General features: G+C 34.3%; 1 protein-coding gene across 10 annotated transcripts in view; it reads left to right on the forward strand.

The window, feature by feature from the left end:
- The window catches only part of NF1 (neurofibromin 1), a 273,767-nt gene that overhangs the window by 138,494 nt on the left and 108,378 nt on the right, over nt 1-26,895 (forward strand). For 8 of the 10 annotated variants that reach the window (XM_077852082.1, XM_077852085.1, XM_077852077.1 and 5 more), the window contains 7 exons: nt 779-914; nt 11,362-11,424; nt 16,011-16,169; nt 16,677-16,774; nt 17,865-18,011; nt 20,450-20,596; nt 24,421-24,531. In XM_077852082.1, coding sequence (XP_077708208.1) covers nt 779-914; nt 11,362-11,424; nt 16,011-16,169; nt 16,677-16,774; nt 17,865-18,011; nt 20,450-20,596; nt 24,421-24,531 — 861 coding nt within the window. The remainder of the gene's footprint in view (nt 1-778; nt 915-11,361; nt 11,425-16,010; nt 16,170-16,676; nt 16,775-17,864; nt 18,012-20,449; nt 20,597-24,420; nt 24,532-26,895) is intronic. The other 2 variants (XM_077852080.1, XM_077852083.1) reach the window with 1 other exon arrangement.

Here is a 26,895-nt window from a genome sequence, read left to right on the forward strand (position 1 = left end):
GTTTTTTGGGGGCAGGGATGCCTAATAAATAATATTGACTACAAGATAAAGTACAGAGTTTTCTAACTATACTGACTACAAGATAAAGTACAGAGTTTTCTAACTATAAGTCTTTACCACCTGTCATTCTTTTATGTGTTCTCTGTGCATTAGATCCAATGAAATATGCACATGCATATTTTTTAAAGTGGCTTGACACGTGGGTTTTTTGGGGGCAAGGATGCCTAATAAATAATATTCCTCTTCCTTGCGCAATTCTAAACCAAAAGAATGAAAGGAGAAGGGGTGGGAGAGAAGCACTCAGGAATCAGCTATCACTTTTTTTTCTGATAACAATGCTTCGAGTATGTGGCTTTTGATCCTGTGGGCAAATACGCTTGCTAATACTTCACCTTGAATTAGACCCCAGCCCTTGCACAACTGGATGACTACAGACTTGCCTCATGGGAAGCTTTCTACCATGGAGGTGGAGAGAGCAAACCAGAATACATCTTTTCTGCAGGCAGACATATCCAGAATGGAGAAGATGGTACTGAGCTGAGTATATACATATACCAGATTTGTGAGAATATAAGGGGATAAGAATTCTTAGACACAGCTCTCAGAATTGCCTTTTTGCAGTTGTTTTATTCAAATCAAGATCCCAGCAAAGTCAAAACATTGCATTTGGCTGAAAGTCTCTTTTAAAGAGTACTTTTGTCTGTTTATTTTAAATGGATTTTACCTTCTCTCTCTTTTCTCTCTCTCTCTCTCTCTCTTTTTAAAAATTTTTTTGCAGATTAGAACAGTCAGAGAGCCTTGAGGAAAACCAACGGAACCTTCTTCAGATGACTGAAAAGTTCTTCCATGCCATCATCAGTTCCTCCTCAGAATTCCCCCCTCAGCTTCGAAGTGTGTGCCACTGTTTATACCAGGTATGTTTAAGGTTAGAGAGTACCGTTATTAATCCAAAGCTGAAGTAAAAATGCTTTACCGAGGAGGGATTTAGCTGCTGATAGTGGGTGGTTAAAAATACTGAGTCAATACATTCAAAATTTTTGGAATTGGCTTTGAAAAAACTTAAATATTGTTTAGGAGACAGATTGAAGTATTTTTAGGGAGTACTAAAAATATTTAATTTTCCTTGCATTGGGAGTGAGTTTAAAATGCAAAGAATCTATTGGGTATAATTGACATGGTTGAAATTAGATATATTATGGAATTTTTTTGTTATCTTTTGCCTAAACTACGCACAGAGTTTTTCACATATGAGGCAGGTCTACTGGTCCTTGCTTTTTATACTATTGAAATGCTTGATCTATAATTTTGATGTCTTCTTAAAGATGTAATTTTTTTGGTCAGGTTTTTCTAGGACAAACTAATCTGTTTATTTTATATAGAATGCTACTTCTAAAATATATGCATCATCATTCAGATAAAATTATTAGAATTTTTAGCACTAGCACTGCAAGTAATGCTTCTGAGTTCAGATGTCCACAGTCATCCCCTACTTACTGAAGAAATTTGGTCTGTGTTCTTTTTATGGTTCACTGTGATTTTGAATTGCATATGTAGTTCAGGGATGATTTAATCATTCCAGGGGGAATTAGTGTAGATCTATATTAGCCTGTTTAAAATAGATTTTGTAAGAAACATTAGTGGCTCTGAGTCTGGAGTTTGGGACAGGGGTGGGTACAGGGGAAAGAATTTATGCTTTCACCAAAACCCTTGCCTTTGTGTCTTTTTCTTTGCAGAGTCATCCCCAGCCATTTGTTTTTTTAGCACAGGGCTTCAGTTGCTTAGAGACATTAGCAAGATCGGTGAAATCACCATTTTAGCTGTTTCAGGCTGCTCTATGTGAATTGTTCCCCCCATTGCTATTTATAAAAATGTTTCTGCTCTATTAAAAAAAAACCCAAAAACTTACAACCTGAAAACAGTTAACAAAACAGCAATAGTAAATCCTTTACTATCAAATGATTACTGTAAATGTAAGTGGATTAAGTTTTCCCAGTTGAAAGACATAGAATGGCTGAATGGATTAAAAAAAAAAAAAAAACAACCAAGATCCAATAATATGCTGCCTACAAAAGATTCATGGTAGCCTTAAAGACACATATAGAGTGGAAGTGAAGGGATGAAAAAAGTCATTTTAAGCAAATAACCCCCCCCCCAAAAAAAAGCAAGAGTAACTACTCTTATACTTATACTTATTTCAGACCAAATAGACTTTAAACTAAAAATGGTGAAAAGAGACAAAGAAGGTCATAATATAACAATAAAGGAGGTTAATACACCAAGAAGATATAATAGTTCTAAGTATTTATGTGCCCAACATTGGAGTACCTAAATATACAAAGCAAAAACTAACAGATCTAAAAGGAGAAGTAAATAGTAATATAGAATTAATTGGGGACTTTAATACCCCACTGTCAACAATGGATAGATAATCCAGACAACCGAAACAGCAGATTTGAACAGATACAGACCAGATGGACCTAACAGACAGATATAGAACTTTCTGCTCAACAACAGCAGAATATACATTCTTCTCAAGCACACAATATGTTTTCTAGGATAGGCTGTATCTTAGGCCACAAAATAAGTCTTAACAAATTCAAGAAGATTGAAATCATACCAAGTGTCTTCTCTGACCACAGTGGTGATTACATGAGGAAATCAATTATATGAGGAAAACTGGAAAAGAAGTGAACACATGGAGATGAATTACTACCCTGAACAATTAATGGATCAAAGAAGAAATTAAAGGGGAAATAAAAAAGTTTCTTGATAAATGAAAATGGGAACACAACATCCAGAACATGTAGGATGCAGCAAAAAGCAGTTAAGAGGGAAGTTCATACCAATAAACAACTCTGTTAAGGAGTGGGAAAGATCCAAATAAGCAGCCTCTTTGCCTTAAGGAATTAGAAAAAGAACAAACTGAGCTCAAAGTTAGCAGAAGAAAGGAAGTTATAAAGATTAGAGCAGAAATAAATGAAATAGAAATAACTACAGAGTAACAGTAGAAAAGATTAACCAAGCTAAGAGTTGGTTCTTTGAAAAATAAATAAAATTAACAAACCTTTAGCTAGACTAACCAAAGAGAGGAAGGACCTAAATCAACAAAATTAGAAATGAAAAAGGAGATCTCACAACTGATACCACAGAAATTTAAAGGGTTATAAGAGGCTAGTATGAACAACTATGTGTGTCAACAAACTAGACAACCTAGAAGAAATGGGAAAATTCTTAGAAACATAGACAACTTACCAAGATTGAGGAAGAAGTAGAAACTCTGAATAGACCAATTATTACAAAATTCTCCCAACAAAAAAAAAGCCCAGGACCAGTTGGCTTAACTGGTGATGTTTACCAAACATTTACAGAAGAATGAGCACCAGTCCTTCTCAAAGTCTTAACAAAAAGCTGAAGAGAAAAGAATGCTCTAAACTCATTTTATGAGGCCAGCATTAACCCGATACCAAAACCAGAAAAGGACATTGCTAGAAAAGAAAACTACAGGCCAATATCATTGATGATTATAGCTGTAAAAATTATCAATAAATTACTAGCATACTGAATTCAGCAGTATATTAAAATGATCATGCACCATGGTCAAGTGGGATTTATCCTTTGGTGCAAGGATGGTTGAACATATGCAACATATGCAAACCAATCAATGTGATACATCACATTAATACAATGAAGAAAAGAATCATATGATCATCTCAATGCAGAAAAAGCACTTAACAAAATTTAATATCCATTCATGATAAAAATTCTTAATAAATTAGGCATGGAAATAATATGTCAACATAAAGGCCATAAATGACAACCACACAGTGGTGAAAGGTTGAAAGCATTCCTCTAAGATCAAGAACAAGACAAGGAAATCTACTCTTACCACTCCTATTCAGCATAATACTAGAAGTGCTAGCTAGAGCAGTCAGGAGAGAAAAAGTATCAGAATTGGAAAGGAATAAGTAAAATTGTCTCTACTTGCAGATGACATAATTTTGTATATAGGAAGTCTCAAAGACAAACAAAAAACAGAACTAATCAGTGAACTCAGTAAAGTTGTAGTCTACATAGTTAACATACAAAAATCAGTAGCATTTCTATATACTAACAGTGAAATTTGTAAAAAAAAATCAATCTCATTTATAATAGCATCAAAACAATAAAAGGCTTAGGAATAAATTAAGGAGGTGAAAGATCTTTATGCTGGAAACTATGACAATGATGAAAAAATTGAAGAAAACAGATAAATGGAAAAGGTATCCTGTGTTCATGGATTGGAAGAACTAATTATTTAGATATAATACTACCAAAGTAATCTATAGATTCAGTGCAGTCCCTATTAAGTTTCCAATGGCATTTTTTACACAAATAGAAAAAATACTCCTAACATTTTAATGGAACCACAAAAGACCTTACATAGCCAAAGCAGTCCTAAGAAGAATGAAGGAGGCACCACACTTCCTGATTTAAAGCTGTAGCCATCAGAACAGTATGTACTGGCATAAAAATAGATTCACCAGTGGAACAGAATCAAGAGCCCAGAAGTAAAGCTAAGCATATATAGTCAACTAATATTTGACAAGCGATCCAAGAATACTCAATGGAGAAAAGATAGTCTTTTCAATAAATGGTGCTTAGATCACTGAATATTCACATGTAAAAAACCGTCATATACCACTCATACAAATTAACTAAAAATGGATTAAAGATTTAAATGTAGAATTTGAAAACATGAAACTACTAGAAGAAAGCATAGGAATAAAGCTTCTTGGCATGAGGCTTGGTAATGGTTTTTTGGAGGTGACACCTAGAGTACAACAAACTAAAAAATAAGCAGATGGGACTACATTAAACTAGAAAGCTTCTGTACAGCAGGCACATCATATAATGTGAAGAGACAATCTATGGAGTGGGAAAAAAATATTTGTGAATTATATATCTAATAAGGAATATTTAAAATATATTAAAAACACAATTTTCAATAGCAAAAATAAATTAAAAATGAGCAGCAGATACTTTTGAATAGATATTTTTCCAAAGAAGTTACATAACAGGCCAAAAGGTACATGGAAAGATGTTCAATATCACTAGTCATTGGGGAAATGCAGATTAAAACCTCAGTGAGGGGCAGCCCCGGTGGCCCAGTGGTTTAGCGCTGCCTTCAGCCCAGGGTGTGATCCTGGAGACCCAGGATTGAGTCCCACGTCGGACTCCTTGCATGGAGCCTGCTTCTCCCTCTGCCTGCCTGTCTGTCTCTCTCTGTCATGAATAAATAAATAAAATCTTAAAAAAAAAATAATTAAAAAAAATAAAACCACAGTGAGATAGCACCTCAATACCTGTTAGAATGACCATCATCGAAAAGACTAGAGATAACAAATTCATGGATAGAGAAAAATGGGAACCCTTATGCACTATTGGTACAATTGTAAGTTGGTATAGCTAATATGGAAAACAGTATGGAAAATTCTCAAAAAATTCAAAATTAAACTACCATATCATTCAGCAATTCCACTTCCAGGAATATATCCAAAGGAAATGAAAATACTAACTTGAAAAGATAATCTTCACCCTCATGTTCATAACAGTATTACTTAGAATAGCCAAGACATGGAAACAACCCGAGTATCCATCAACAGATGAATGGATTAAAAGAACTGTGGGTATATGCACAATGGAATATTATTCAGCCATACAAAATGAGGAAATTTACCATTTTTTGACAGTGCACATGGCCCTCGGAGGCATTATGCTAAGTAAAATTAAGTCAGAGACAATAACTATATGGTGTCACTTATATGTAGAATCTTAAAGAGACAGACAAAACTGAAGTCATGGAAAAAAGAGATCAGACTTGAGGTTACTGGAGGTGGAGATTGGAGGCAGAGGAAATTGAAGGAAGGTGGTCAAGTGGATTTCTGAAATGGCAGTGGCTTTGACTTGATTTAAAAGTGAATGGTTACTGACTGCCTGATTACATGACTTAGTAGATTTTAGTAGAAATTCATGTGACTTTGTCTTGATTTAAAAGTGAATGGTTACTGACTGCCTGATTACATGACTTAGTAGATTTTAGTAGAAATTCATGTGGTTGTCATCTTAAAGGGAAAAAAAAATTATTTTTGTATCATCAGCAAACTTGGAGTTCATTTTGAGACCATGATTCTAATAAGGTAAATGGAACAGGGCTTGGCATTTATTTGTATTTAGGAAATATTTAATGAAGGAATAGAATTCTCCCATCCACTCCTCCCAAGTAAAACAAGATTCTTGCCAGTTTTCATAGGAAGGGAGGGATGTAGTTAAAATAAATCAGAAAATTGAGTAATAAGATGGTCATTTGTGGCTTATTAAACACTATGTGTTATGCTTTTTTAAAGCACTCTATAATAAAATATCCTGTGTTATAACAGACCTTAATTATGATTATTAAATATTTTACATAAAATTATTTTCTTTAAGAATATATCTAAATGTGTGTCTGCATTATTTTGAAGTATTGGGGAAACGTTGGGATGTAGAGTACTATAGAGCAAAATTGTGCAATATTATTTACAAATATGATTTTGTTTTTTAATAAGTGACTGATAACAGGGATTTTACATTTCCTAATTAAAAGAAAGAAAAAAAGCTTTGGTCTCAAGTTACTCTTTGAGTCTCCTACCAAATGTAGTTTTCTCCTTAGTTTGCTCTTTTATTCATCTTTCTTCTGGCTTTTTCTTGCTCTTTTGACTTTGGCAATAACATAATGGTACCTTTGTACTTCTGTGTTCTGCTGGGAGGGATAAGTAGTTGATTGTTTCCTCGAGTAAATATGGCTCCTGCTTTGGGACTTGGAAAATTTTGAAAGCTGAGTGAGGATATTGCTAGCTAATAAACTTCTCTGAGTGTTAGCTCCTTTTTCTTGAGTTCATGTTTTTGACTGTTAAGCCTTTTTTGAATCATGCTTTAGCCAGATCTCTTACTTTGTATGCCCCCTTACATAGTGGACTAGGTTTAGATTATATAGGGATAGCCAACTGTGAACATGTGTCAGATTTATAATTAAGACATTTTTTTCATGTATTTATTTCTACTTTTCCTCCCCATTGGAGGAAAAGAATACAGGTTTTCTCTACTATCCCAAAGTAGAGTGTTCCTGTGAAAGCTTTTGTAAGCCAAAGTGTCATAAAGAGAAGCAGTTACCATTAATTTATATGGAAAAATTTTTTAGTGTTCCCAGACCCCCAGAATAACCAACCACATCATACCAAATGACACATAAAACCTAAAATAACATTAACATATAGTAAAAACAAGAATAATATGACAAATACACAGCTGTGTAAAGTACAAATAATTTATGTATGGGGTCGCTTCACTTACCAGAATTGGGATGACAGCAAGCACACCAGAAGGGGTGTGTTAGGCTGGGATGTTGGAGGTTGGGGTGGTGGGAGGTGCAGAAGTATAGCGTGTAGGATTGAGAGAAAGAGTGTCCTCTATTAATGTCTCATCATTGTCTAAATCCATCCATGCAGACAGGTCACTCATGTCTCTACACCTTCTGCCTGCCTTGATGTCAAAGATCAAGGTTCATCATCTGCTGTGGCTAATGTGGCTGATGTGGAAGGCTTGAAGTATGACATTATGCTCAACTGCTTAGCCTCTTGCATTTTTCTATACTACAGATTTTTGTAGGCACTCAAAACATTCTATAAACCTGTCCCTAAACCTGTATACCCTTTTAAAATTAAAGCCATACTTTTCTGCAATCACTGTAGCACCGTACATCTTAGCAAAAATCTCACTCAGGTGCTTCACATTCAGTTTCTGGAAAACTTCACTTTCAGGCCGTTCACTGTTGTGTTCAGTGTTGATTGTTCTTTTCTCTTGCAATTGCATCAGCTCTTTACCTGTCAGTTCTTGGCCATGGGATGCCAAAACCATCAACATCATCTTCATCAGGTTTTACAAACTGAGCCTCCTTAGCCAAACCATATTTACTGTTGTTGGTTTAAAGCCTTTAAAATTGTTCTCTGCTTCGAGACAGTCCTCTAAGCACCATTTCTCATCCAGACTGTTTGTTACCCTATCAAGAGCATCTCCAACGTTGGCAGCTGCCAATTTTGTATTGTAGTGTTTCCAGATCCCTTGTAAAGATGTTTTGGAGTTGGCTTCTCTGTCAATGGCACTCACAGAAAGATGCATAACATTTTGCAGTATAGTAAGCCTTAATGGTAGCTATTAGGCCTAGGACACATGGTTGTATCAACAACATCATATTTGGCAGGAAGAACACAATAAGAATGTTATTGCTGTGCTCAGTAATGCCAGGTTGAAGAACAGCACAGTTTCAGCAATCAGAAGATACCTGTTATCAAGATTATTTTCTTTACAGTATTGTCAACAAAAGGACTAATGTACTCAGAAAAAAAAATCATTTGGATATCCAGCTGCTTGGATGCAAATGAAACACAAGAAGTATATTCTTATCAATGCCTTTAAGTGCCCTTGGATTTTCTGAATGGTGCACTAGTAGAAGCTTAAGGACAGCATCACCAAAAAAATAAATAAATAAATAAATAAAATAAAATAAAAAAAAGGACAGCATCACCAGTAGTGTTTTTAATTTTTTTATTTTTATTTATTTATGATAGTCACAGAGAGAGAAAGAGAGAGAGGCGGAGACATAGGCAGAGGGAGAAGCAGGCTCCATGCACCGGGAGCCCGATGTGGGATTCGATCCCGGATCTCCAGGATCGCGCCCTGGGCCAAAGGCAGGTGCCAAACTGCTGCACCACCCAGGGATCCCCACCAGTAGTGTTAATGGTAGGCCTTAGGGTAAACTTGTCCTTTGATGCCTTGTGTCCCTTAGCCTACTTTAATTCTGTTGAAGTAAATGTCTTGCTCAGCAGTTTTTCTAATAAGAAATTGAAGTTTAACACTTGTTTGTTTGTTTTTTATACACTTGTTTAAATGAATAACTACCTACTATAATTATTTATTTTCACCAATTCTTCTGGGAACTTTTCAGCAGCTTCCATATCAGCTGAAACACTCTCTCCAATAACCATTGAGCTATGAAGCTGCCTTTGCCTCAACACCGATCAAACCACCCATGACTACCTTTAAATCATACTTTTGTAACACTTAGATAATCATTGTTCGGTACTTTCTGTTTCAGCTTACTAAAAAATTTGATTTCTCCTGAAGTGTAAGATAACTTAATGGAATACCATGCTTTGTTCACCCAGAAGTCCACTCAAGCAATAGACTTTTCATTGCATCCATAACTGGATGCTGACTAAAAGAGACCATTTTACTACTGGCAGAACCAGTTAGTAACTTCAGCAACTTTCAAGATTGTTCCTCTCTGTGAGTAAATGGTATGAAGGGTGGATGCAGGGAAGTTTAATGCACACACAGTGTCTGTTTTCATTCACCAGAGTTGAAATCCTTAATTACATCCAGTTTTACGCCAAGTGTAACACTCTTACAAACTCTTAGGCTTTTCTGATAACTTAGGGCACATCTTGCTAATGGATACACAAAATAAATTGAGATGAAGCACAGATGCTCATAGACAAGTTGAAAGCTGTGGCAACTTGGTGCTGAGTGCTGGCTCCTGGGGAAGGAAGTTGGCAGCCCCTCGCTGTTTGGGGGGTGTGCGCTGCCTCTGTAATGGCTCACTACAAAACAAACGCTGATTACAATATTCGCTTTTAGCTATTTTTCCTATAAAAGCCAAAGCCTCTTTGGATTCCTTTCAGTTAGCAGAAATAGGTACTAATTTAGGTCTTTTGTTGAAAGCGAACTTTTGAAAAGCAGGAGTTACCTATAATGAGAAAATAATTCCCAGAATGGATATTCTCTTAACTTATGGTGAGAGAATTCTGAGAAAAAGCTAAATATTATGATTCTAAGTAAATGTCATTTTTCCCAGTAAATCCTTCTCCAAGTGGAAGTAGTTTACACCAATTTTTAAGGCTATAAATGATAATTATATACCATAATTGGAAAAAGTTGCATGAAACTGCATTTTAGTGATCTATTTGGTTACTAGTACTTTTGTATATAGTCTAAAGTTTGAACCAAAGCCCCATGAGAAAAGAACTGTGTTGTCTTGTTTTGCTGCTAGTTTCTGATGCCTAGAATGGTATCTAGCATGTTAGATGTGCAACAATTCCTTGGATGGATGAATAAATGTCAGAGTAACTTAAGTTATGGTGTTGAATGCCCCAAATTCCTGGAATAAAATGCCATCTATGGTGGATTTAAATGGTTTTAAAGATATTAAAAAAAGTTGTTGGGCCTAGTCTACTCCAACCAAGAGTCTTAATTTTAAAAGAACTCTTTGGCCTAGGGGTGCCTGGGTGGCCCACTCGGTTAAGCGTTTGACTGGATCTCAACTTAGGTATTGATCTCAGGGTTGTGAGTTCAAGCCCCATGTTAAGTTCCATGCTGGATGTGGAGCCTAATTTTAAAATAAATAAATAAAAATAAAAGAATTCTTTGGCCTAGAAGGAGCCCTAAGAGATGAAGCCAATATATCTGTGTGGTTTTGTTTTTGTTTTTCCTTTTTGGTGCTTTGTTTTTTGATATATTCTGGTAGTCAGATATGTGAAAAAATGTTAAGTGGGCTTACAGTTTTATTCTATAATTTTCTCTGCAGTTTCTTCTTTAATATTAATGCTTATTTCTAGTTAAGCTGATAACATTCTCCTTCCAAATGTTGCAGAGCTTTTAACCTCTCTGATTAGAACTTTTTCAGGAAGTAGCCTGCAAACAGAGAAATAAGTGAAATTTTAAGAGAATCTTTCTTAAAGAGATTTTTAATTCAGAATCTCTAATGTGAATTTTACCATTTTATTTAGCCAATTAACGTTTATTTTTTAAATCATTAGGTCTAAATTAAATGCCGGCTATTGATAAAAGAACTTTAAGTCAATTGAAGGATACACAGAGAAGTATTTATCAAGAAAAATTATGTAGACACATAGAAGTGTGTTTAGTGTGTGATCTACTTGTAATGAAATATCTTATGAAATTTATCAAAAGCTAGGAATTAACTGAAATGTAAATATTAAATATCCTCAAATTTACTTGGGGAGAACTTTTCTGTGATTTATAGCCAGAAATAGTAGATATGATTGTCTCAACATTTCTTGCTGTTTATTTAGTGCTTTGGCTTGAAAATGTGATAAAAATTAAAATCCAGAAATAGATTCATCCCTCAAAATTCAGTTGATTTCTAATTTTTTGTTGATTCCATTTGTGTTACATTTGATCATGTAATTTTATGTACAAGCCAACATTGTTTTTGTTGCTGTATGTAGTTGGTGCTGTGACTTGTTTGTGCTCATCTCTGTTCTGTAGGCAACTTGCCACTCCCTACTGAATAAAGCTACAGTAAAAGAAAAAAAGGAAAACAAAAAATCAGTAAGTTTGGAGAACTTTTTATTAGCTGTTTCTTTCAAAGCAAAACAAAAATCTTTTGCTGTTTGTTAAGAACATCTTCACTTAAGCCTATTTGACCTTCACTGTAAAATCATTCTACTAATTCTGGCACAAAATAGCTTTCATTTCAATTAACCCTGGAATTAAGTTACATCAAAACATTCTCTGTGTTCCTTTGGTTTGATTTATCCCAAAGGCATTTTGGGGATATTTGTTGCATTGGACATCCCTGGTCTAATTTTATTATTGTTCTGTTTAAAATTACAAATGAATGCAAAAGAAACTTAATTTCAAGGCCTTAGGAAATGCTGACTCTCTTCATTCTTGCTTCTTGTTGCAGGTAATGTGAGTGGTTTCTTTTCATAGAGGTGAAAGTTTTTCCTTTAGTATTAGAAGTATATGAGGGAGAAAAAAGTATATGGTGGGAAAGTGTGTCACTTTCTAAATCTTACCTAAAAGTTTCATTTTTTACTCCTTATATTTTTATCTAGACAGTCTCAGCCAGAATCTAGATGTTTGTACTTAGATTATAAAAATCCTAACGGTAAACCTTTTACCTTAGAGAAAGTCATCATTAAACTATTGAGACTGAGAGTATAGTATTTTGAAATAAAGGAAAACTCAGTGAATCCATATTTTTAGAAAAACACCTCATTTTGCAAACATAGTAAGACTGTATTGCCTATTTCTGTGAACTTGCCCTAATTAAAAGGAAGAAAATTATGGTAGTCATAATTATTTTCTTCCCCATGAGTGGAATTTGGCCCAAATATGCATTCATTTTGAATTTGTCACTATCACTGTGACTTACCAGGCTGAGTATCATCTTTGTTCATATAATACAAATGATTTTAGAGAAAAATGTTAAAAAAAAAAAAGAAAAAAAAAAGACCTTTAGGAGTCATGGAGGTAGTTAACATACCAAGGTAAAACTTAGAATATAATATTCATTGGGTTTCATCTTTCATTTCTTGTCTAAGCTTTATACATAAGTTCTTGTTTAAATTCAGAACTAAATTAAAATTTAGATGCAATGTACATTCAAGATTTTGAGTATGTTAAATAAGTTTGGTCAGCTGTGAGCAAATGGACTGGATGGCTGTCTTGCTTAAAAACATTTCTTTCTAATGCTTTTAATTCTCAGCATATGTGGGTTTAACACATACACACCATCACTGTTGAAATTTACTATTTCTAACACTCTTGTTCAGTGTTTTACTAATGGCATTGTGTTAGTATATCACATAAATTAAAATTCCAGCTTTTTGTGTTTCTCTAAGCATGTTTTCTAGCCTCCTAACATTGCTTTATTTATTAAGATTTTGTCTAAAATTGTTCCTTGAAATGTTATTTTTACTAGTGTTATTTTCAGATTTTTTTTTCTTTTTTTTTTTTAAGTTTCTGGGTAACGCTGAGTTTTGGAATATATTTCTCAGCACAGGTGATATGAGGTCCTCCTGGAAACAAAGGGAAACTAATTGGTAATTTGAGCTATGTTTAGAACACATTCCAAAGTATGAAAACAATAGTCATCATAAATTTAAAACATTGGTTTATGGAGTTGTTGGCTTAAGAATCTAATGATCTTTTCTTTTAAAAAGCAAGCTCTTCATTGGAGTATATGTGTAATGGATTGGAATATGTAAAATGTAGAGAGAAGGTCCTGGCTCTTGGTATATTGGCTGTCTAGTCGTATTATAGATAATTCCATTTATTATACTCAACATATAATGTATAATTAGATCTTCTTTGAGAAGTTAGTTGTCTACCCAACTCAGGTAATCAAGCATATGTGGGGTAGTGATCCTCTTGCTGATGTAAAGTTTATGACTGCATTCATTTGACCATGTTGTTCAGATTTTACTAAGGGTTAACGAGTAGAGAGAACATTTGACTGATAACTGGTTTCAGCATACAGACTAGCCCAATTTTGACCTTTTATGCAGAATATGTTTGGGACCTAAATTAGATTTTTATAGATAAAAAAAAAACACTTGAGTATGTATACTATGAGGTAAAATTACATTGATGTTCATTAGTGGTGAAAGAAAAAGAACTTTTTATAAATTGTCTCATGAAACTTGTTATACAGCATTTTTATTGATACTCATTATATTTTATCAGGTTTTAGTTCCAAAAATATACTATCATCAGTGAGATACATTATTATATGATCCCATAAGCAGTGTTTCTGAGGTGTGGGTACTTTGAGTTTTGACAAGAATTAATTTTGAAGATGTGGAGAATAGTAAAGGGGTAATACTTTTCAGAAGTTTGACAGTATTCTCCCTTTGGGAAATAATTCACCCAGATTTTCATTAAATTCTGAGAATGAATTATACCTAATTAAGTTGGGTATAAATGTGAGTCACACTATAAAACTATTTTGTTCTAGACAAAACTAGTAAGTAGCACCTTTCAGAAATGTGGATATAAGTTACTGCTTTTTAGGACATACTTCCCAGGCAGGTTAGTATTTCCAAATGATTCTTTGAAACCAAATTATGTCTTTTAGTTTTTCAAAAACTGTTTCAAGATTTTAATGGGTTAAGCTGAACATATGCTTATTCTTTTAAAACCATCTATTTGAAATTAAATATAAAGCAATTTTTAGTCCTCTTCTTGCTAATTCCCGGAAAGCTTTAAAATTTTGTAGATTTGAAAAAAAATAAAATTTTATAGATTTGTTGATAAGTTTCTTCTGTTTTAAGATTAAAATTTGGGAATTCTAAAAGAACCACTCGGTAGCAATGGTGTTCCTGGAACATTCTGAAGTTGTATGAATTTTGCGTAAATGTATACATTTCATTTTTCTGTTCCTACTTCCTAAAAGGTTAAATACTGTACTACAGTGGTAAGAGACACTTGAATTTTCTTCTTAATTCTATTTCTAAAACTGTATTTCAGTTAAAAATAGTTCTCAAACACTATTTGGGTTTTAAAGCTATTCTAGTAAGGCTGCTATATTTAGCCAGCTTCCTCCTATTTAAGTGTAAGGTTGTCCTTCCTGCAGTAGCACTCAGAGGACTTTAAGACAAAGGAAGCTTCCTGAGCTGCGTATTATAAATGAAAGTAAGAATATATTAGTTACAACTCTGTCTGTTATCATCATTTACAAGGATATTCTTTGGCTTAAAAAATCATTCTCTGAAATCTTACATTTACTGATTCTCTATCAGGTACAGTAGAAAACTATTTAGAGTGAATGCAGTGAATGAGAAGACATTTAAAATGTATACCACATGAAACCCTAAAGGGGATAGAAAGAAATAAAATAATTCTTAATCTTCCCAGAGTTAATCTGGAGTCAGTGTGCCATGTGAATTCGTGACAAGAAGTATTACTTTATTAAAGCATTATAAAATAAACTAGAGTTATGTGAGATTCTGCACATGAATCCCATTTTCTCATTTTCCCCCAATATCCTCTGAAATGTGGTCTATCCCTAGAATCTTAGAATATTGCACGGAGCCCTGTGGCTTTGCTGCTGTGGCCATCAGTTGTAAGCAGCAGTTAGCTACACTAAGCAAGAGCAATTGTAGAGATTAAAATGTTATAAAAGTGTTCTTTAAAAATATATGTGTGTGTGTGTGTGTTATCTGTGAAAATATGTAAGTTTTAGAATAATCTAATTTTCATATGTTAACTTCAAACAGGAGTCACTGGAAAGAGCCGGTGGGAGCTGAGCCAGTGTCATAACATTTTTCCCAATCTAATGTGCCTATTACTTTACCTTCAAAGTAGAATGTTTATAAAAAGAGAGAAACAAAATCCATTTTAAATATTGGGCTCACATTGTTTTTCAGCGTGGGCAACCATTTCTTGTTTCCTTAACTTTTTTTATTTGACAGATTTATGCACTGAGGTACACAAAGGGGTTCTCTTTTCTGTTGGTGGGATCCTTTTTTCTTTTAGGTCCCTGAGAATTCCTGTTCCTCCATGATTTAAATAATAGGTCCTTATAAAGCATTCTGAGGAAGAAAAGAAACTGGCAATAATGTTACTTGTAAGTAAGTTTTTTCTCTTGATAGGAATCTAAAAAACTTACTTTTGTTTGTGGGTAGCAAACATTTTGCTCAAGATACTGGGTTGTACCAGGTATCCAACAAAATGTAAGTATTTACTATCAGAAATTGGATGTTGCTGGGTATGCTGTTGAAAACTTAGCTTTGCCTTGTGAGAGTTGACCACACTCTCATGTCTATTAATCTTAGTAAAATAGGATAATCTTTGTGTTAAAATTTGGTCTGCTTTTTAAATTAACAAACTTGCAATATAAACAACAATGATAAATTTAAGATCTTTTTTCAGGTCTCTCCTACACCAGTCATTCAGGAGATTTTTCTTTTTTTCTTAGATATCTTTATTGTGCTTTAAAAGGATGGAGGGCAGGAATTGAGGATAAATTTTATTTACCGATGTTTTGGGAGTAGGAAAAAATAGAAAGGTGTTGGTTACAAGAGTAATACTTCAGAGTTATTGTGCCAAAGTTTGACCCTTGAGCTTTTTCTTCCCATTTCCTTTTTAAATTCAAACTATATAGTCAATTTTGAACTCCTTGTTTTTAGGTGGTTAGCCAGCGTTTCCCTCAGAACAGCATCGGTGCAGTGGGAAGTGCCATGTTCCTCAGATTTATCAATCCTGCCATTGTCTCACCGTATGAAGCAGGGATTTTAGATAAAAAGCCACCACCTAGAATTGAAAGGGGCTTGAAGTTAATGTCAAAGGTGATCTACTTTTAAATTTCTCTTCCAACTAAATTTTCAGTTTTTTGTTTTTATTGTACTTCTTTTTGAATTGATTTTAAAAATTCCCCGTGGTTTTCACTTATATGTTTTATTTTACTTTTATTTGTTAAATTGCAAAGGAATTCATTAAACTGATACCTTATTATTATGGGAAAATAATCTTAGCGAAGATTATTTCTGAAGATAGATTTCTATGTGTTCATTCTGGAAATTCTGAAATGGCAACTATTTTTTTTTTATTAAAAGAGATGTTTAAAATGAAATTTTAGTATTTATCTTTATATGTGTAATACATGTATATGTATGTAATAGTTATATTTGGGAAAGAACAGCAACAACACCCAGTAGTTATAGAATGAATAATAATTTACTTTAATCACTAGTAGAAATTACATCAATGAGACAATTAGTACTTTTAAAGAGTATATGACTGTGTTCGTTTCATACAATGAATGATCTGGTTTATAACCCTTTTGTATTATTTAGATACTTCAGAGTATTGCCAATCATGTTCTTTTCACAAAAGAAGAGCATATGCGGCCTTTTAATGATTTTGTGAAGAGCAACTTTGATGCAGCACGGAGGTAGGATTGCTCTATTTGAATTAACTATTGTCAGTTTCATTTAAGTCTGCGTACTAGGTCTACATGAAGCTCTTGTGTAGGTTTTTACATCTTCCCTCTCTAGGTCAAGAGCAGAGTTAATCTTTATTTTCCTGTAGGAGGCTATGGCACAGTAAATCCATATTCTTTATAATTTGGTAGTGATTTCCATATTTGAAAACCAGTAGAGATTTTTGACACATCTACTAAAATAAAGGATTTGAGGTTGCTACAATATGGAGGAAAAGAAGAAAAAGGTTCTATCTAGTAAAACCTAAAACCCGAATGGTACACATAATGCATAATAGTGTATAATGACAATTTTTTTTATGTTGAGTTGTTGGTTTATCTGTAGGTAAGGACAATACTGTTTGCCTGTCTGAGTTGGCTTTAAGGAAACAAATGAGATAGTGTATGAGAAAGTGCTTTGAAAATGTAGGTTAAGGTCCAGAATTCTGCTTTTCATGTAGTGTGAAACTAATTGGTCTGACTCATAGTCTAAGCTAGACTTGTACATCTCTCTCTTCCAGTTTCTCATTATGGTTCATATCAACTTCTTTCTAGCTGGAGTTTAAAAGGTATATTGTTGGACTGTAAGCTGTTTTGAAGGAAAAAGTGAATATCAGCATAGGTTTCATGTTCTAGCAGATAGACTACCCATAGAAAGTTAAAAGAACAAAAAGTCTAACCCTGGCTCTGACCTAATAGGTTATATAGCTTTGGGGAGGTCTTTCTTTTGTTTCATCTTAGTCTCTGTTTCCTTATCTGTAAAGTACTGGCTTTGATCCAGAGTCTCATCCATCTAAATTTAGTTGTTGTCTGACTTCAAAACCTACTCTGAAACCAAAGCCAGGTATCTATCAGAAATGGAATGCCAAATTTCTTCTTGTCTCTTCTTGTTTTGTTTAATGACAGTCATGTGTGAATAATATCATAATCCTCCATACTTATAATCTCAGTTATTTTGCAAAGTTAGTTCATATAAATTTGTTTTTTTTTAATAAATTTGATTCAAACATAGATATGAGTGTATCTGGTTTTAAAAAATTCTAATGACTTTGTATTTTTAAAGGTTTTTCCTTGATATAGCATCTGATTGTCCTACAAGTGATACAGTAAATCATAGTCTTTCCTTCATCAGTGATGGCAATGTGCTTGCTTTACATCGTCTACTCTGGAACAATCAAGAGAAAATTGGCCAGTATCTTTCCAGCAACAGGTAGGATTTCCTGGTCATGGAAATTTTGAAAGCTCTTAATTTTAACTTATAAAAATTATTGGTCATGAGTAATGGTTGTGAATAATGCTTTTTTACTTTGCATCTGCTTAGAATAAGAATTATAGTTTGGAAAGAGAAATGTAGAATTCTAGACTCTTTTAAAAAATAAATAGGCAAAGATTGATTCATATTAAATGATCAACAAGCCTGCCTAGGTGCTACAGATTGTTTTTTAATGTTAAGCTGAAAAATCACAAATTAGCCATTCGGGTTTTTTTCTGGTTTGCATCCAACATGAACAACAAGATGTAGAGAAGTTTAAATTTACTAGAAGCTCAAGTGACTATTGGCATCTGAATCTGAAGAGCAGCTCATTCTTGGGAATTTAATAATTAAAATGTTGTCAGTGTCTGATTCTCATTGTAATACTATGAAGTATAAGCAAATAAAGCTTTATGTAGAAAACAGTAGGGCAGCCTCTGTGGCGCAGCGGTTTAGTGCCGCCTGCAGCCTGGGGTGTGATCCTGGAGGCCTGGGATTGAGTCCCACGTCGGGCTCCCTGCATGGAGCCTGCTTCTCCCTCTGCCTGTGTCTCTGCCTCTCTCTCTCTCTCTCTCTCTCTCTCTCTGTGTGTGTGTGTGTGTGTCTATGAATAAATAAATAAAAATCTTAAAAAAAAAAACAGTAATTAGGAAGTATTAACTTGGGTATTGTTTTATCAGCTGTTTTTAGTAAGTCTTTTGTAGCCTGAATCCCTTGCTGTCCTTTCTAGTTGTGTATGTTTTTTTTTTTTTTTTTTTTTTTTTTTTTGATAGTCTCACAGAGAGAGAGAGGCAGAGACACAGGCAGAGGGAGAAGCAGGCTCCATGCAGGGAGCCCGATGTGGGATTCGATCCCGGGTCTCCAGGATCGCGCCCTGGGCCAAAGGCAGGCGCCAAACCGCTGCGCCACCCAGGGATCCCCAGGTTTTATTTATTTTTTTTTATTTTTATTTTTTTATTTATCTAGTTGTGTATGTTTATAAAGGGTCTAAATTCCTGTGCATGAGGAGTTCTCTTACAAATGTGAAATGAGTCCAGAAAATCCTAAATGCTAATGAAAATTATTTGCTCATTCATGAGAATGGTAGAAGACCATGAATCTGAGACTAACTTATTAGGAGATGGTGGTTTAAGAGAGCATTTTAATCCTTCATGAATTGTTAATGGGTTAAAGTGACATGGGCATGGCTTATGGGTGCCCTGATGGAGAAAGATTGAAGATGCTTTATCTGTATCACACTAAAATAAATTGTGGAGCCTTTAAATGCAAGCATTCATTTCTCTTATGTAATTCACATACATATTCATGTAGTTTGAGGTTACAGGTTTTTTTTTAATTTCGTTGTTTTTTAAAAATATACATTCCAAACGTACAACAGAGTATAGACCATAATATAACATAGACCGTATCCATCATCTAGTTTTGACATTAGTATGCGGATTTCACTTCAGATCTCTATAACATTTTATTTATTTTTGGGAAAAGATATTACTTCCCTCTGTAACTGACTAAACAAGGAAATATGTATGTGTATACACACTCACACACACACAAATAACACAGTTTTGTGTGTTTTAAAATTTTACAGAATCTATATACTAAATATAATCTCTTCACACAGTATTCTGAGATTTATTATTTATTTAACTTATGTCAGTATTTTACTGGATGATTATATCAAAATTTATTTTCACATTTCCTAATTGATATTTGGTTTGTTTTTTGTTTTTCACTATTTTAAATAGTGATGTAATAAATATCCTTCATATTTGTTTCCTTGTGTATTACCTAAATATGTAATTGCTCGGTTTTGGGCTGCACACAATGCCAACTTTACTAGATACTGCCATATTACTTTTTAAAAAGTACATGCTGATTTACATTCTGATCAGCACTGTGTGAGAATACCACTGTGTACATATCCTCACCCAAGTTCGCATTAGTAAACTTCATACTTTTTGCCGGTTTGACATTTGTGAAATAGTATTTTGTTATTCTTATGTAGTTTTAAATGCTTAATAGTTATTGAGAAATCCATATTTACACTGGTTAAGCAGAGATCTGATATCAGGGACAAATATATCCCATTTTGTAAAGAGTAGTTTCTCAAGAAGGATTCTTTTCATCCTGTGAAAGAGTGGATCACAATGTTATTTTTACTTGTTTAATGGTAATGGGTTAAGAATACTAGAAAAAGAATTTTTTTAATGTAAATTTGGTAGTTTGGGAAGTGGTCATGTACACTCAACAACCCTTGAGGTCTTTTTGGTGCTGTTTACAAATCATCAAGAACCACCAGCTGACAGTAAGAAGAAAAGCAACCGGTGATAATCTAAAGCAATGTGTACTGCTAAATGTGAACTGCTACTTTTTTCTAACTAGTTTGCTGTATCTAGGGATCACAAAGCTGTTGGAAGACGACCTTTCGATAAGATGGCAACACTTCTTGCATACCTGGGTCCTCCAGAGCACAAACCTGTGGCAGATACACACTGGTCCAGCCTTAACCTTACCAGTTCAAAGTTTGAGGAATTTATGACTAGGTAAAGTACCATGTTAAAATAATAATTGCTTTCTTTTGGTTGAGGTGCAAGATTTACCACCAGGCCACTTGTTAGGTAGACTTGTATTTCTAATAGGAAAGATGTGCCTAATGACCTCATTGCCATATTTTGGGATCCCACTTTTTTTTTTTTACCTTATATATTGTTGACATGTGCTTTGTTTTATATTTGATTTACTTATAAAAATAATAGTATCTTATTGAATGGTAATTTGTCATGTTGCTTTGAGGTAGTTTTGCACTTAATACTTAGAAGGGACAATGGATAATTATAGTTAAAGGAGATGCTATAGGTCAAAGTGAGTGACTAATTTGCCCAAGATTCCACCCTAATTCATAGATCCTGTGGCTAAAGTTCTGAACTCTTTCTGCCACACTGTGACATTTTTCAGAACGCTCCCAAAAGTTAATGCTCTTAACTTCTTTCATATTGAGACTCAGAAAATTCAGTGTATTTCAGTATTGCTATAAAATTTCTGTGGACATTTGTTTTGAATCTCACTTAGAAGGATATAGTTTGTGGGATCCCTGGGTGGCGCAGCGGTTTGGCCCAGGGCGCGATCCTGGAGGCCCGGGATCGAGTCCCACGTCGCGCTCCCGGTGCATGGAGCCTGCTTCTCCCTCTGCCTCTCTCTCTCTCTCTCCCTCTCTCTCTCTCTCTCCCTCTCTCTCTTTGTGTGACTATCATAAATAAATAAAAATTAAAAAAAAAAAGAAGGATATAGTTTGTGAGGTAAAAGATCCTCATTGTTAGACATTCACTTTTATGATGTTACAGTGAAGGTAGTGTGCTGAATCCTTGAGTCTTTAAAGTACCTTTCCTCGTACTTTAAGCTTAGTTACTTAGTGAGTGCTTCATTAGCAATTGTGGATGAAATGTTTTGTTCATAATATGTGCTAGAAACAAATAATAAAGCAGAATATGACATTCAGAAATTAATTCACGTTAGAGATTTGCATATAATTGCCTTGCACTATAAGTGCCTATTATTGATCATATTACATATAGGCCATAGTTGTGTGCATGTGACTCCAACTCTTTGATACCATTAACAGAATGTGAACACCTGGGTGCCTCAGTCAGTTAAGCGGCCAACTCTTAGTTTCAACTCAGGTCATGATCTTGGAGTCCTGAGATCAGGGCTGCATATAGGGCCCTACTCAGCACAGAGTCTGCTTGAGTTTCTCTCTCTTTCCCTCCACTCCTCCTACTTGTGCTCTCGCACTCTGTCTCTCTCTCTCTCTCTCAAAAAAGAAAAAAAATGTGTGAGTACATAACAATCTCCTTTCTAGCTTAATTTTTATCTTTAGCTGTATTATATTCATTTCCATGTAACATGTTTATTCCTAAGTGATTAGAGAAATATTTTTCACGCAAAATTTTCATATTACCTCAATGAAAATTACATAGTACAAAAATATAAAACTATTTTTTATTTGACATTACTGAGGAGAGCCAAGCCATTTTTCCACTTTTCTAAGAAAATCTATTTATTGCTCCTTACCTAAGACCCTAACTTCCCTTATAAAATAACCTGTGCTTTTGAAGACTAAATGACCTAATGTGTGTGAGACACCTAAAACAGTAAATGGTATATAGTGTTTAATGTTAAGTGTTATTTTTGTTCTTAGCTCCCACTGATGCTCTTTGAGACTCATTTTTGTTTTAAAGAAATGAAGGTAGCTTTATACTTTTCTCAGCTATAAAAATAAAATTGTTGAATTATTCAAAACTGAGAAATCTAAAGAGGAGAGTTAAAAAATTCTCATTTACTCTTCTTAAAGATATTCACCTCTTAGAAATAATGCAGTTGACATCTGACAGATAGCCACATAGTCATTTATCTATACATATGTGTACCTATTTCTCTTATCAAATGATATGTAGGTTGTTTCCATTAATATTAAACAAATGGTGACCTGGTACCAGCAACACAGCAACATGATGGACTGAGATAATACAACCTATATACATATATATATATATATATATATATATATATATATATATATATATTTTAAGATTTTATTTAATTTTTTCATGAGAGACACACAGAAAGAGAGGCAGAGACATAGAGGGAGAAGCAGGCTCTTTGCAGGGAGCCTGATGGGGGACTCAGTCCCCAACCCAGGATCATGCCCTGAGCTAAAGGCAAATGCTCAACTGTTAAGCATCCAGGTGTCCCAGGAACTATATTTTTAAATACTTTATTTTTTAAAATGCATAGCTAGAAGATAATTTCTGAGTACATTACCAATATATAGTTAGTACAGAGAGATAAAGAAGTGAAAAATAGGAAAGAAGTTACAAGACGCATATGACAGAATGAGAAGGTCCAACATGCGAAATAGGTGTCTCAGAAATGGAGCTTAGAGAGAATAGTGAAGAGGTAATATTTGAAGAGACAACGATGAACATGTCCCAGGGTTGGTGAATGAGATGAATCTTCAAATTAATTACACACACTGAGTGTTCAGCAGAATACATAAAAATCAAATCATACTTTTTCAGAAATGTTTTAAAATACATACGGGAATTTAATACATGATAAAAAGTGGCATTCAGAACCAGGGAGACTAGAATGGACTTTTTTTAAGTTTTGGGATTTGCATTCATTCATTCATTCAAGTATAATTAACATATTACATCAGTTTCAGGTGTACAATGTAGTGATTCAGCAAATCTGTACATTACTCCGTGCTTATCACGATAAGTGTAGTCTTAATCCTCTTCACCTATTTTCTCCATTCCCCTACCCACCTCTCTTCCAGCAACCAGTTTGCTTTCTATATTTTTTTGTCCTTTTACTGTGTTCATTTGTTTTGTTTCTTAAATTCCACATATCAGTGAAATCATATGGTATTTGTCTTTCTCTGACTTATTTCCCTCTCTGGTTCTATCTGTGTGGTTCCAAATGGCAAGATTTCATTATTTTTTATGGCTGAGTAATAATACTCCATTCTGTGTATACACCAGTTCTTTTTTATCCATTCATCTATCAGTGGACGCTTGGGTTGCTTCCATACCTTGGCTATTGTAAATAATAAATAAACTAGGGGCACATATTATCTTTTCAAATTAGTGGTTGTTTTCTTTGGGTATCCAGTATTGGAATTATTGTATCATATGGTAATTCTATCTTTAATTTTTTGAGGAACTGCCATATTGTTTTCCACAGTAGCTACACCACTTTGCCCTCCCACCAATAGTGCACTAGGGTTCCGTTCTCTCCACATCCACGCCAACACTTGTTTCTTGTGCTTTTAATTTAATTTAATTATATTTTATTTTTTGTGTGTGTGCTTTTAATTTTAGCCATTGAATGGACTTTTAATAGATGGTGTTGGTACTACTGAGTGACCATCTGGAAAAAAGATGTTTATACCATTCATGAGGATAAATTCTCATGGAGAAGAAAACATGTACAAAGGAAGGCCTTTTTAATTATTCAAAATCATAAACCAATAAAAAAAGATTGATATATTGAACTCTTAAAAAACAAATAGATAAAAACCCAGTGGCTTCTAGAAAAAAATACCATGATAAAAAAAAAAATCCTATAGTTAATATTACTGCCCAGTACTTTTCTTAGCCTAGTTTTAAGAACTACTCATTGTGTTTCAAAGAGTAACACCTTTAAATTTTGGGTATTTGTTGTAAAATTTCCCTTCAGAAAGTATTTTGCTTTTTAAATATTTTGTCCTTTTATATATTTTATTACAGTTCTAATCATGGGTTTTTAGAAATACTCAGTGGACAGTATAAAGCCTAATGAGTTACTCTGTTTTTGTTTTTTCTTGCAGGCATCAAGTACATGAAAAAGAAGAGTTCAAGGCTTTGAAAACATTAAGTATTTTCTACCAAGCAGGGACTTCCAAAGCTGGGAATCCTATATTTTATTATGTTGCACGGAGGTAAGAAATACTATGTTTTAGTTTCTCTTAACAGAGTTTAAAAGTAATAGCAAAGGTAGAGAGACAGCAAGTTTGATTTTTTTTTCCCTTTTGACTATACTGGAATTGAAGACAAGTTTACCTGGAAGAATATAGCCAGATAAATAGCCATCCTGTCCCAAAGTGATGTGTGACATATTAGAAATTGCTTTTCAGGAGACCTGTTTCCTATTGGCTTTTCTTTCTTATGTCAGTTTTTTTTATACTTCCTACAATGGATTAATTACCAAGAATAAAAAATTACAAAATATCTTTTGTTTTTAGGTGTGTTCTGATTAAATAGTATCTACAACATGACAATCAGGAACATTTCTTTTTAAGCAGAAATAAAACTTTAATAAGAGTCTGTTTCTAAGAACTTTCAGTAATATGCTGTATATGACAACATCAGGGTGATTTAACAATTAATTCAGAGAAGTTGTGGGAAATTTCTAAAAAGGTGGCAGAGGTGTCAGCCTGGGAAAAAACATTTTTTCTTCATGGTGTCTTCAGTCCAGGCTAGTTCCTAGAAAACCTTTCTGAAAATGCTGTGAGCTCTTTCTTAATAATAGGTATGAGGCTTGCCTTGCTTTCTCTGCCATTGTCTTCTTTCTTGCCTCCCTACTACCTTCCTCTTGAGAACTTACCTGTGATATTAGTTGGTGAGTTTTACTTCTTCCTGATGGTAACATAAATTGGTGGTAGTTGACCCTTAGAGAATATGTGTGGTATTAACAAAGAGAACACTGGTTTTTAGAATTTCAGGACTATGTGTAATCTTAGTTTTGCTATTCAGTAGCTGTAGGAATTAATCTTTCCAAGCTTCCTGAATTTAACATAAATTGAAGAATTATGTCAGTAGACTGAATGGTCATGGGGGCAAAAGATTATCAGTGTGTAGGGAATAAATAGAGGCTGAGAAATAGTGGTGGAGGACTGAAGAAAGGAATGTGGAAGGTGGGAAACGCATTTAATCAAACAATTTATGTAGGGTTAAGATCAAGGAGTCCCAAGCACTGGGTGTTACAGAACTTGAATTTACCCTGAGAGCTTTCCTCTTGAACAACACTTGAATAACGTCTCTTCATTGGCCTTGAAAGTCTTCTCTCCCAACTTTTATGACAATTCTCGTTTCTAAATTGCCTAAAATAATTTTAATTTTCTTTTTCAATTGAGGTGAACCATATTTGTATTTCAACCCCAAGTTTTAATGCAACCAGTATATTTTGACCCTCCCTATTTTGTCAAAGTAATTAAAAGTGAAGTGTTAGTGAGAGAGGCAGATAGATGGGTGTGCTTCTCCCACTTTAAATTCTTGTTAGTTTATAAGTAGCAAGGATTTCTGGAAAACCTCAAAGCTAGATTTTTTTCTTCAGGATCAAAAACTGTAAAATTGTGTTCCTTCTCTGCAGGTTCTAGAAAAGGCCAAGAAAAGTAGGATGGGCCGAGGCAGGCAACCTCTGTTGTATTAAATCAGTGAGATTTCCAGGAAACCTGGAAATGGAAACCTAGAACATGTAACTTAAGAGTGCTAAGGATTCTCAATTCTGTTGCTTTATTAGCTGTGTAATTTTAGACAGTCTCGTTATATATCATCATCATCATCATCTCCTTATTTTTTAAATCTGTTTCTTCTATGCTAAAAGACTTACAAAAACTATCCTGTCTACCTCTCCCATAAAGTGTTTTGAGACTTTTAAGATTCTGTACAGGGGTGCCTCCGTGGCTTAGTGAGTTGAGCATCTGCCTTCGCCTCAGGTCATGATCCCAGGGTCCTGGAATCCAGTCCTGAGTCGGACTCCCTGCTCAGTGGGGAGCCTGCTTTTCCCTCCCCTGCCTGCCATTCTTCCTGCTTCTATTCTCTCTCTCTCTGTCAAATAAATAAAATCTTTAAAAAACAAAAAAAAGTTCTGTACAGAATATGTTTGGGGTTTTCTTTTCTTTTTTGTTTTTGTTTTAGATAAGACTCTTCCAATTTCAGATTTTCAGTACTTTGAGCTTTTCATTTAGACCTACTGGAGCTTCTCCTTCATTTTCACCTGGTGTGAAGTCTTAGCTCCAAGATGATTGAGCACATACTCGCTCAGAGCAGAGAGAGGCCCATTTCCTCCACTGTACAAGTCCAAAAGACAATATAGTAAAGGGCTTATTATCTCTACACAGCCAGCTTTGTCAAAGAGCACTTGGGTTTGGCTTCTCCTTTGATACTACTTTGTTTCTATGGCTTAGACTACTATGTATTAGTTTTTTTTGACCTGTAGATTCCATTCTCCTTATAGATAGTCGACAGACATTTCAGACTTGAAATGTACAGAACTTAACTCAGTATATATTCAAATCTTCTTC

Source organism: Canis aureus, chromosome 16 (genome assembly GCF_053574225.1).
Source record: "Canis aureus isolate CA01 chromosome 16, VMU_Caureus_v.1.0, whole genome shotgun sequence".
Taxonomy (NCBI): Eukaryota; Metazoa; Chordata; class Mammalia; order Carnivora; family Canidae; genus Canis; species Canis aureus.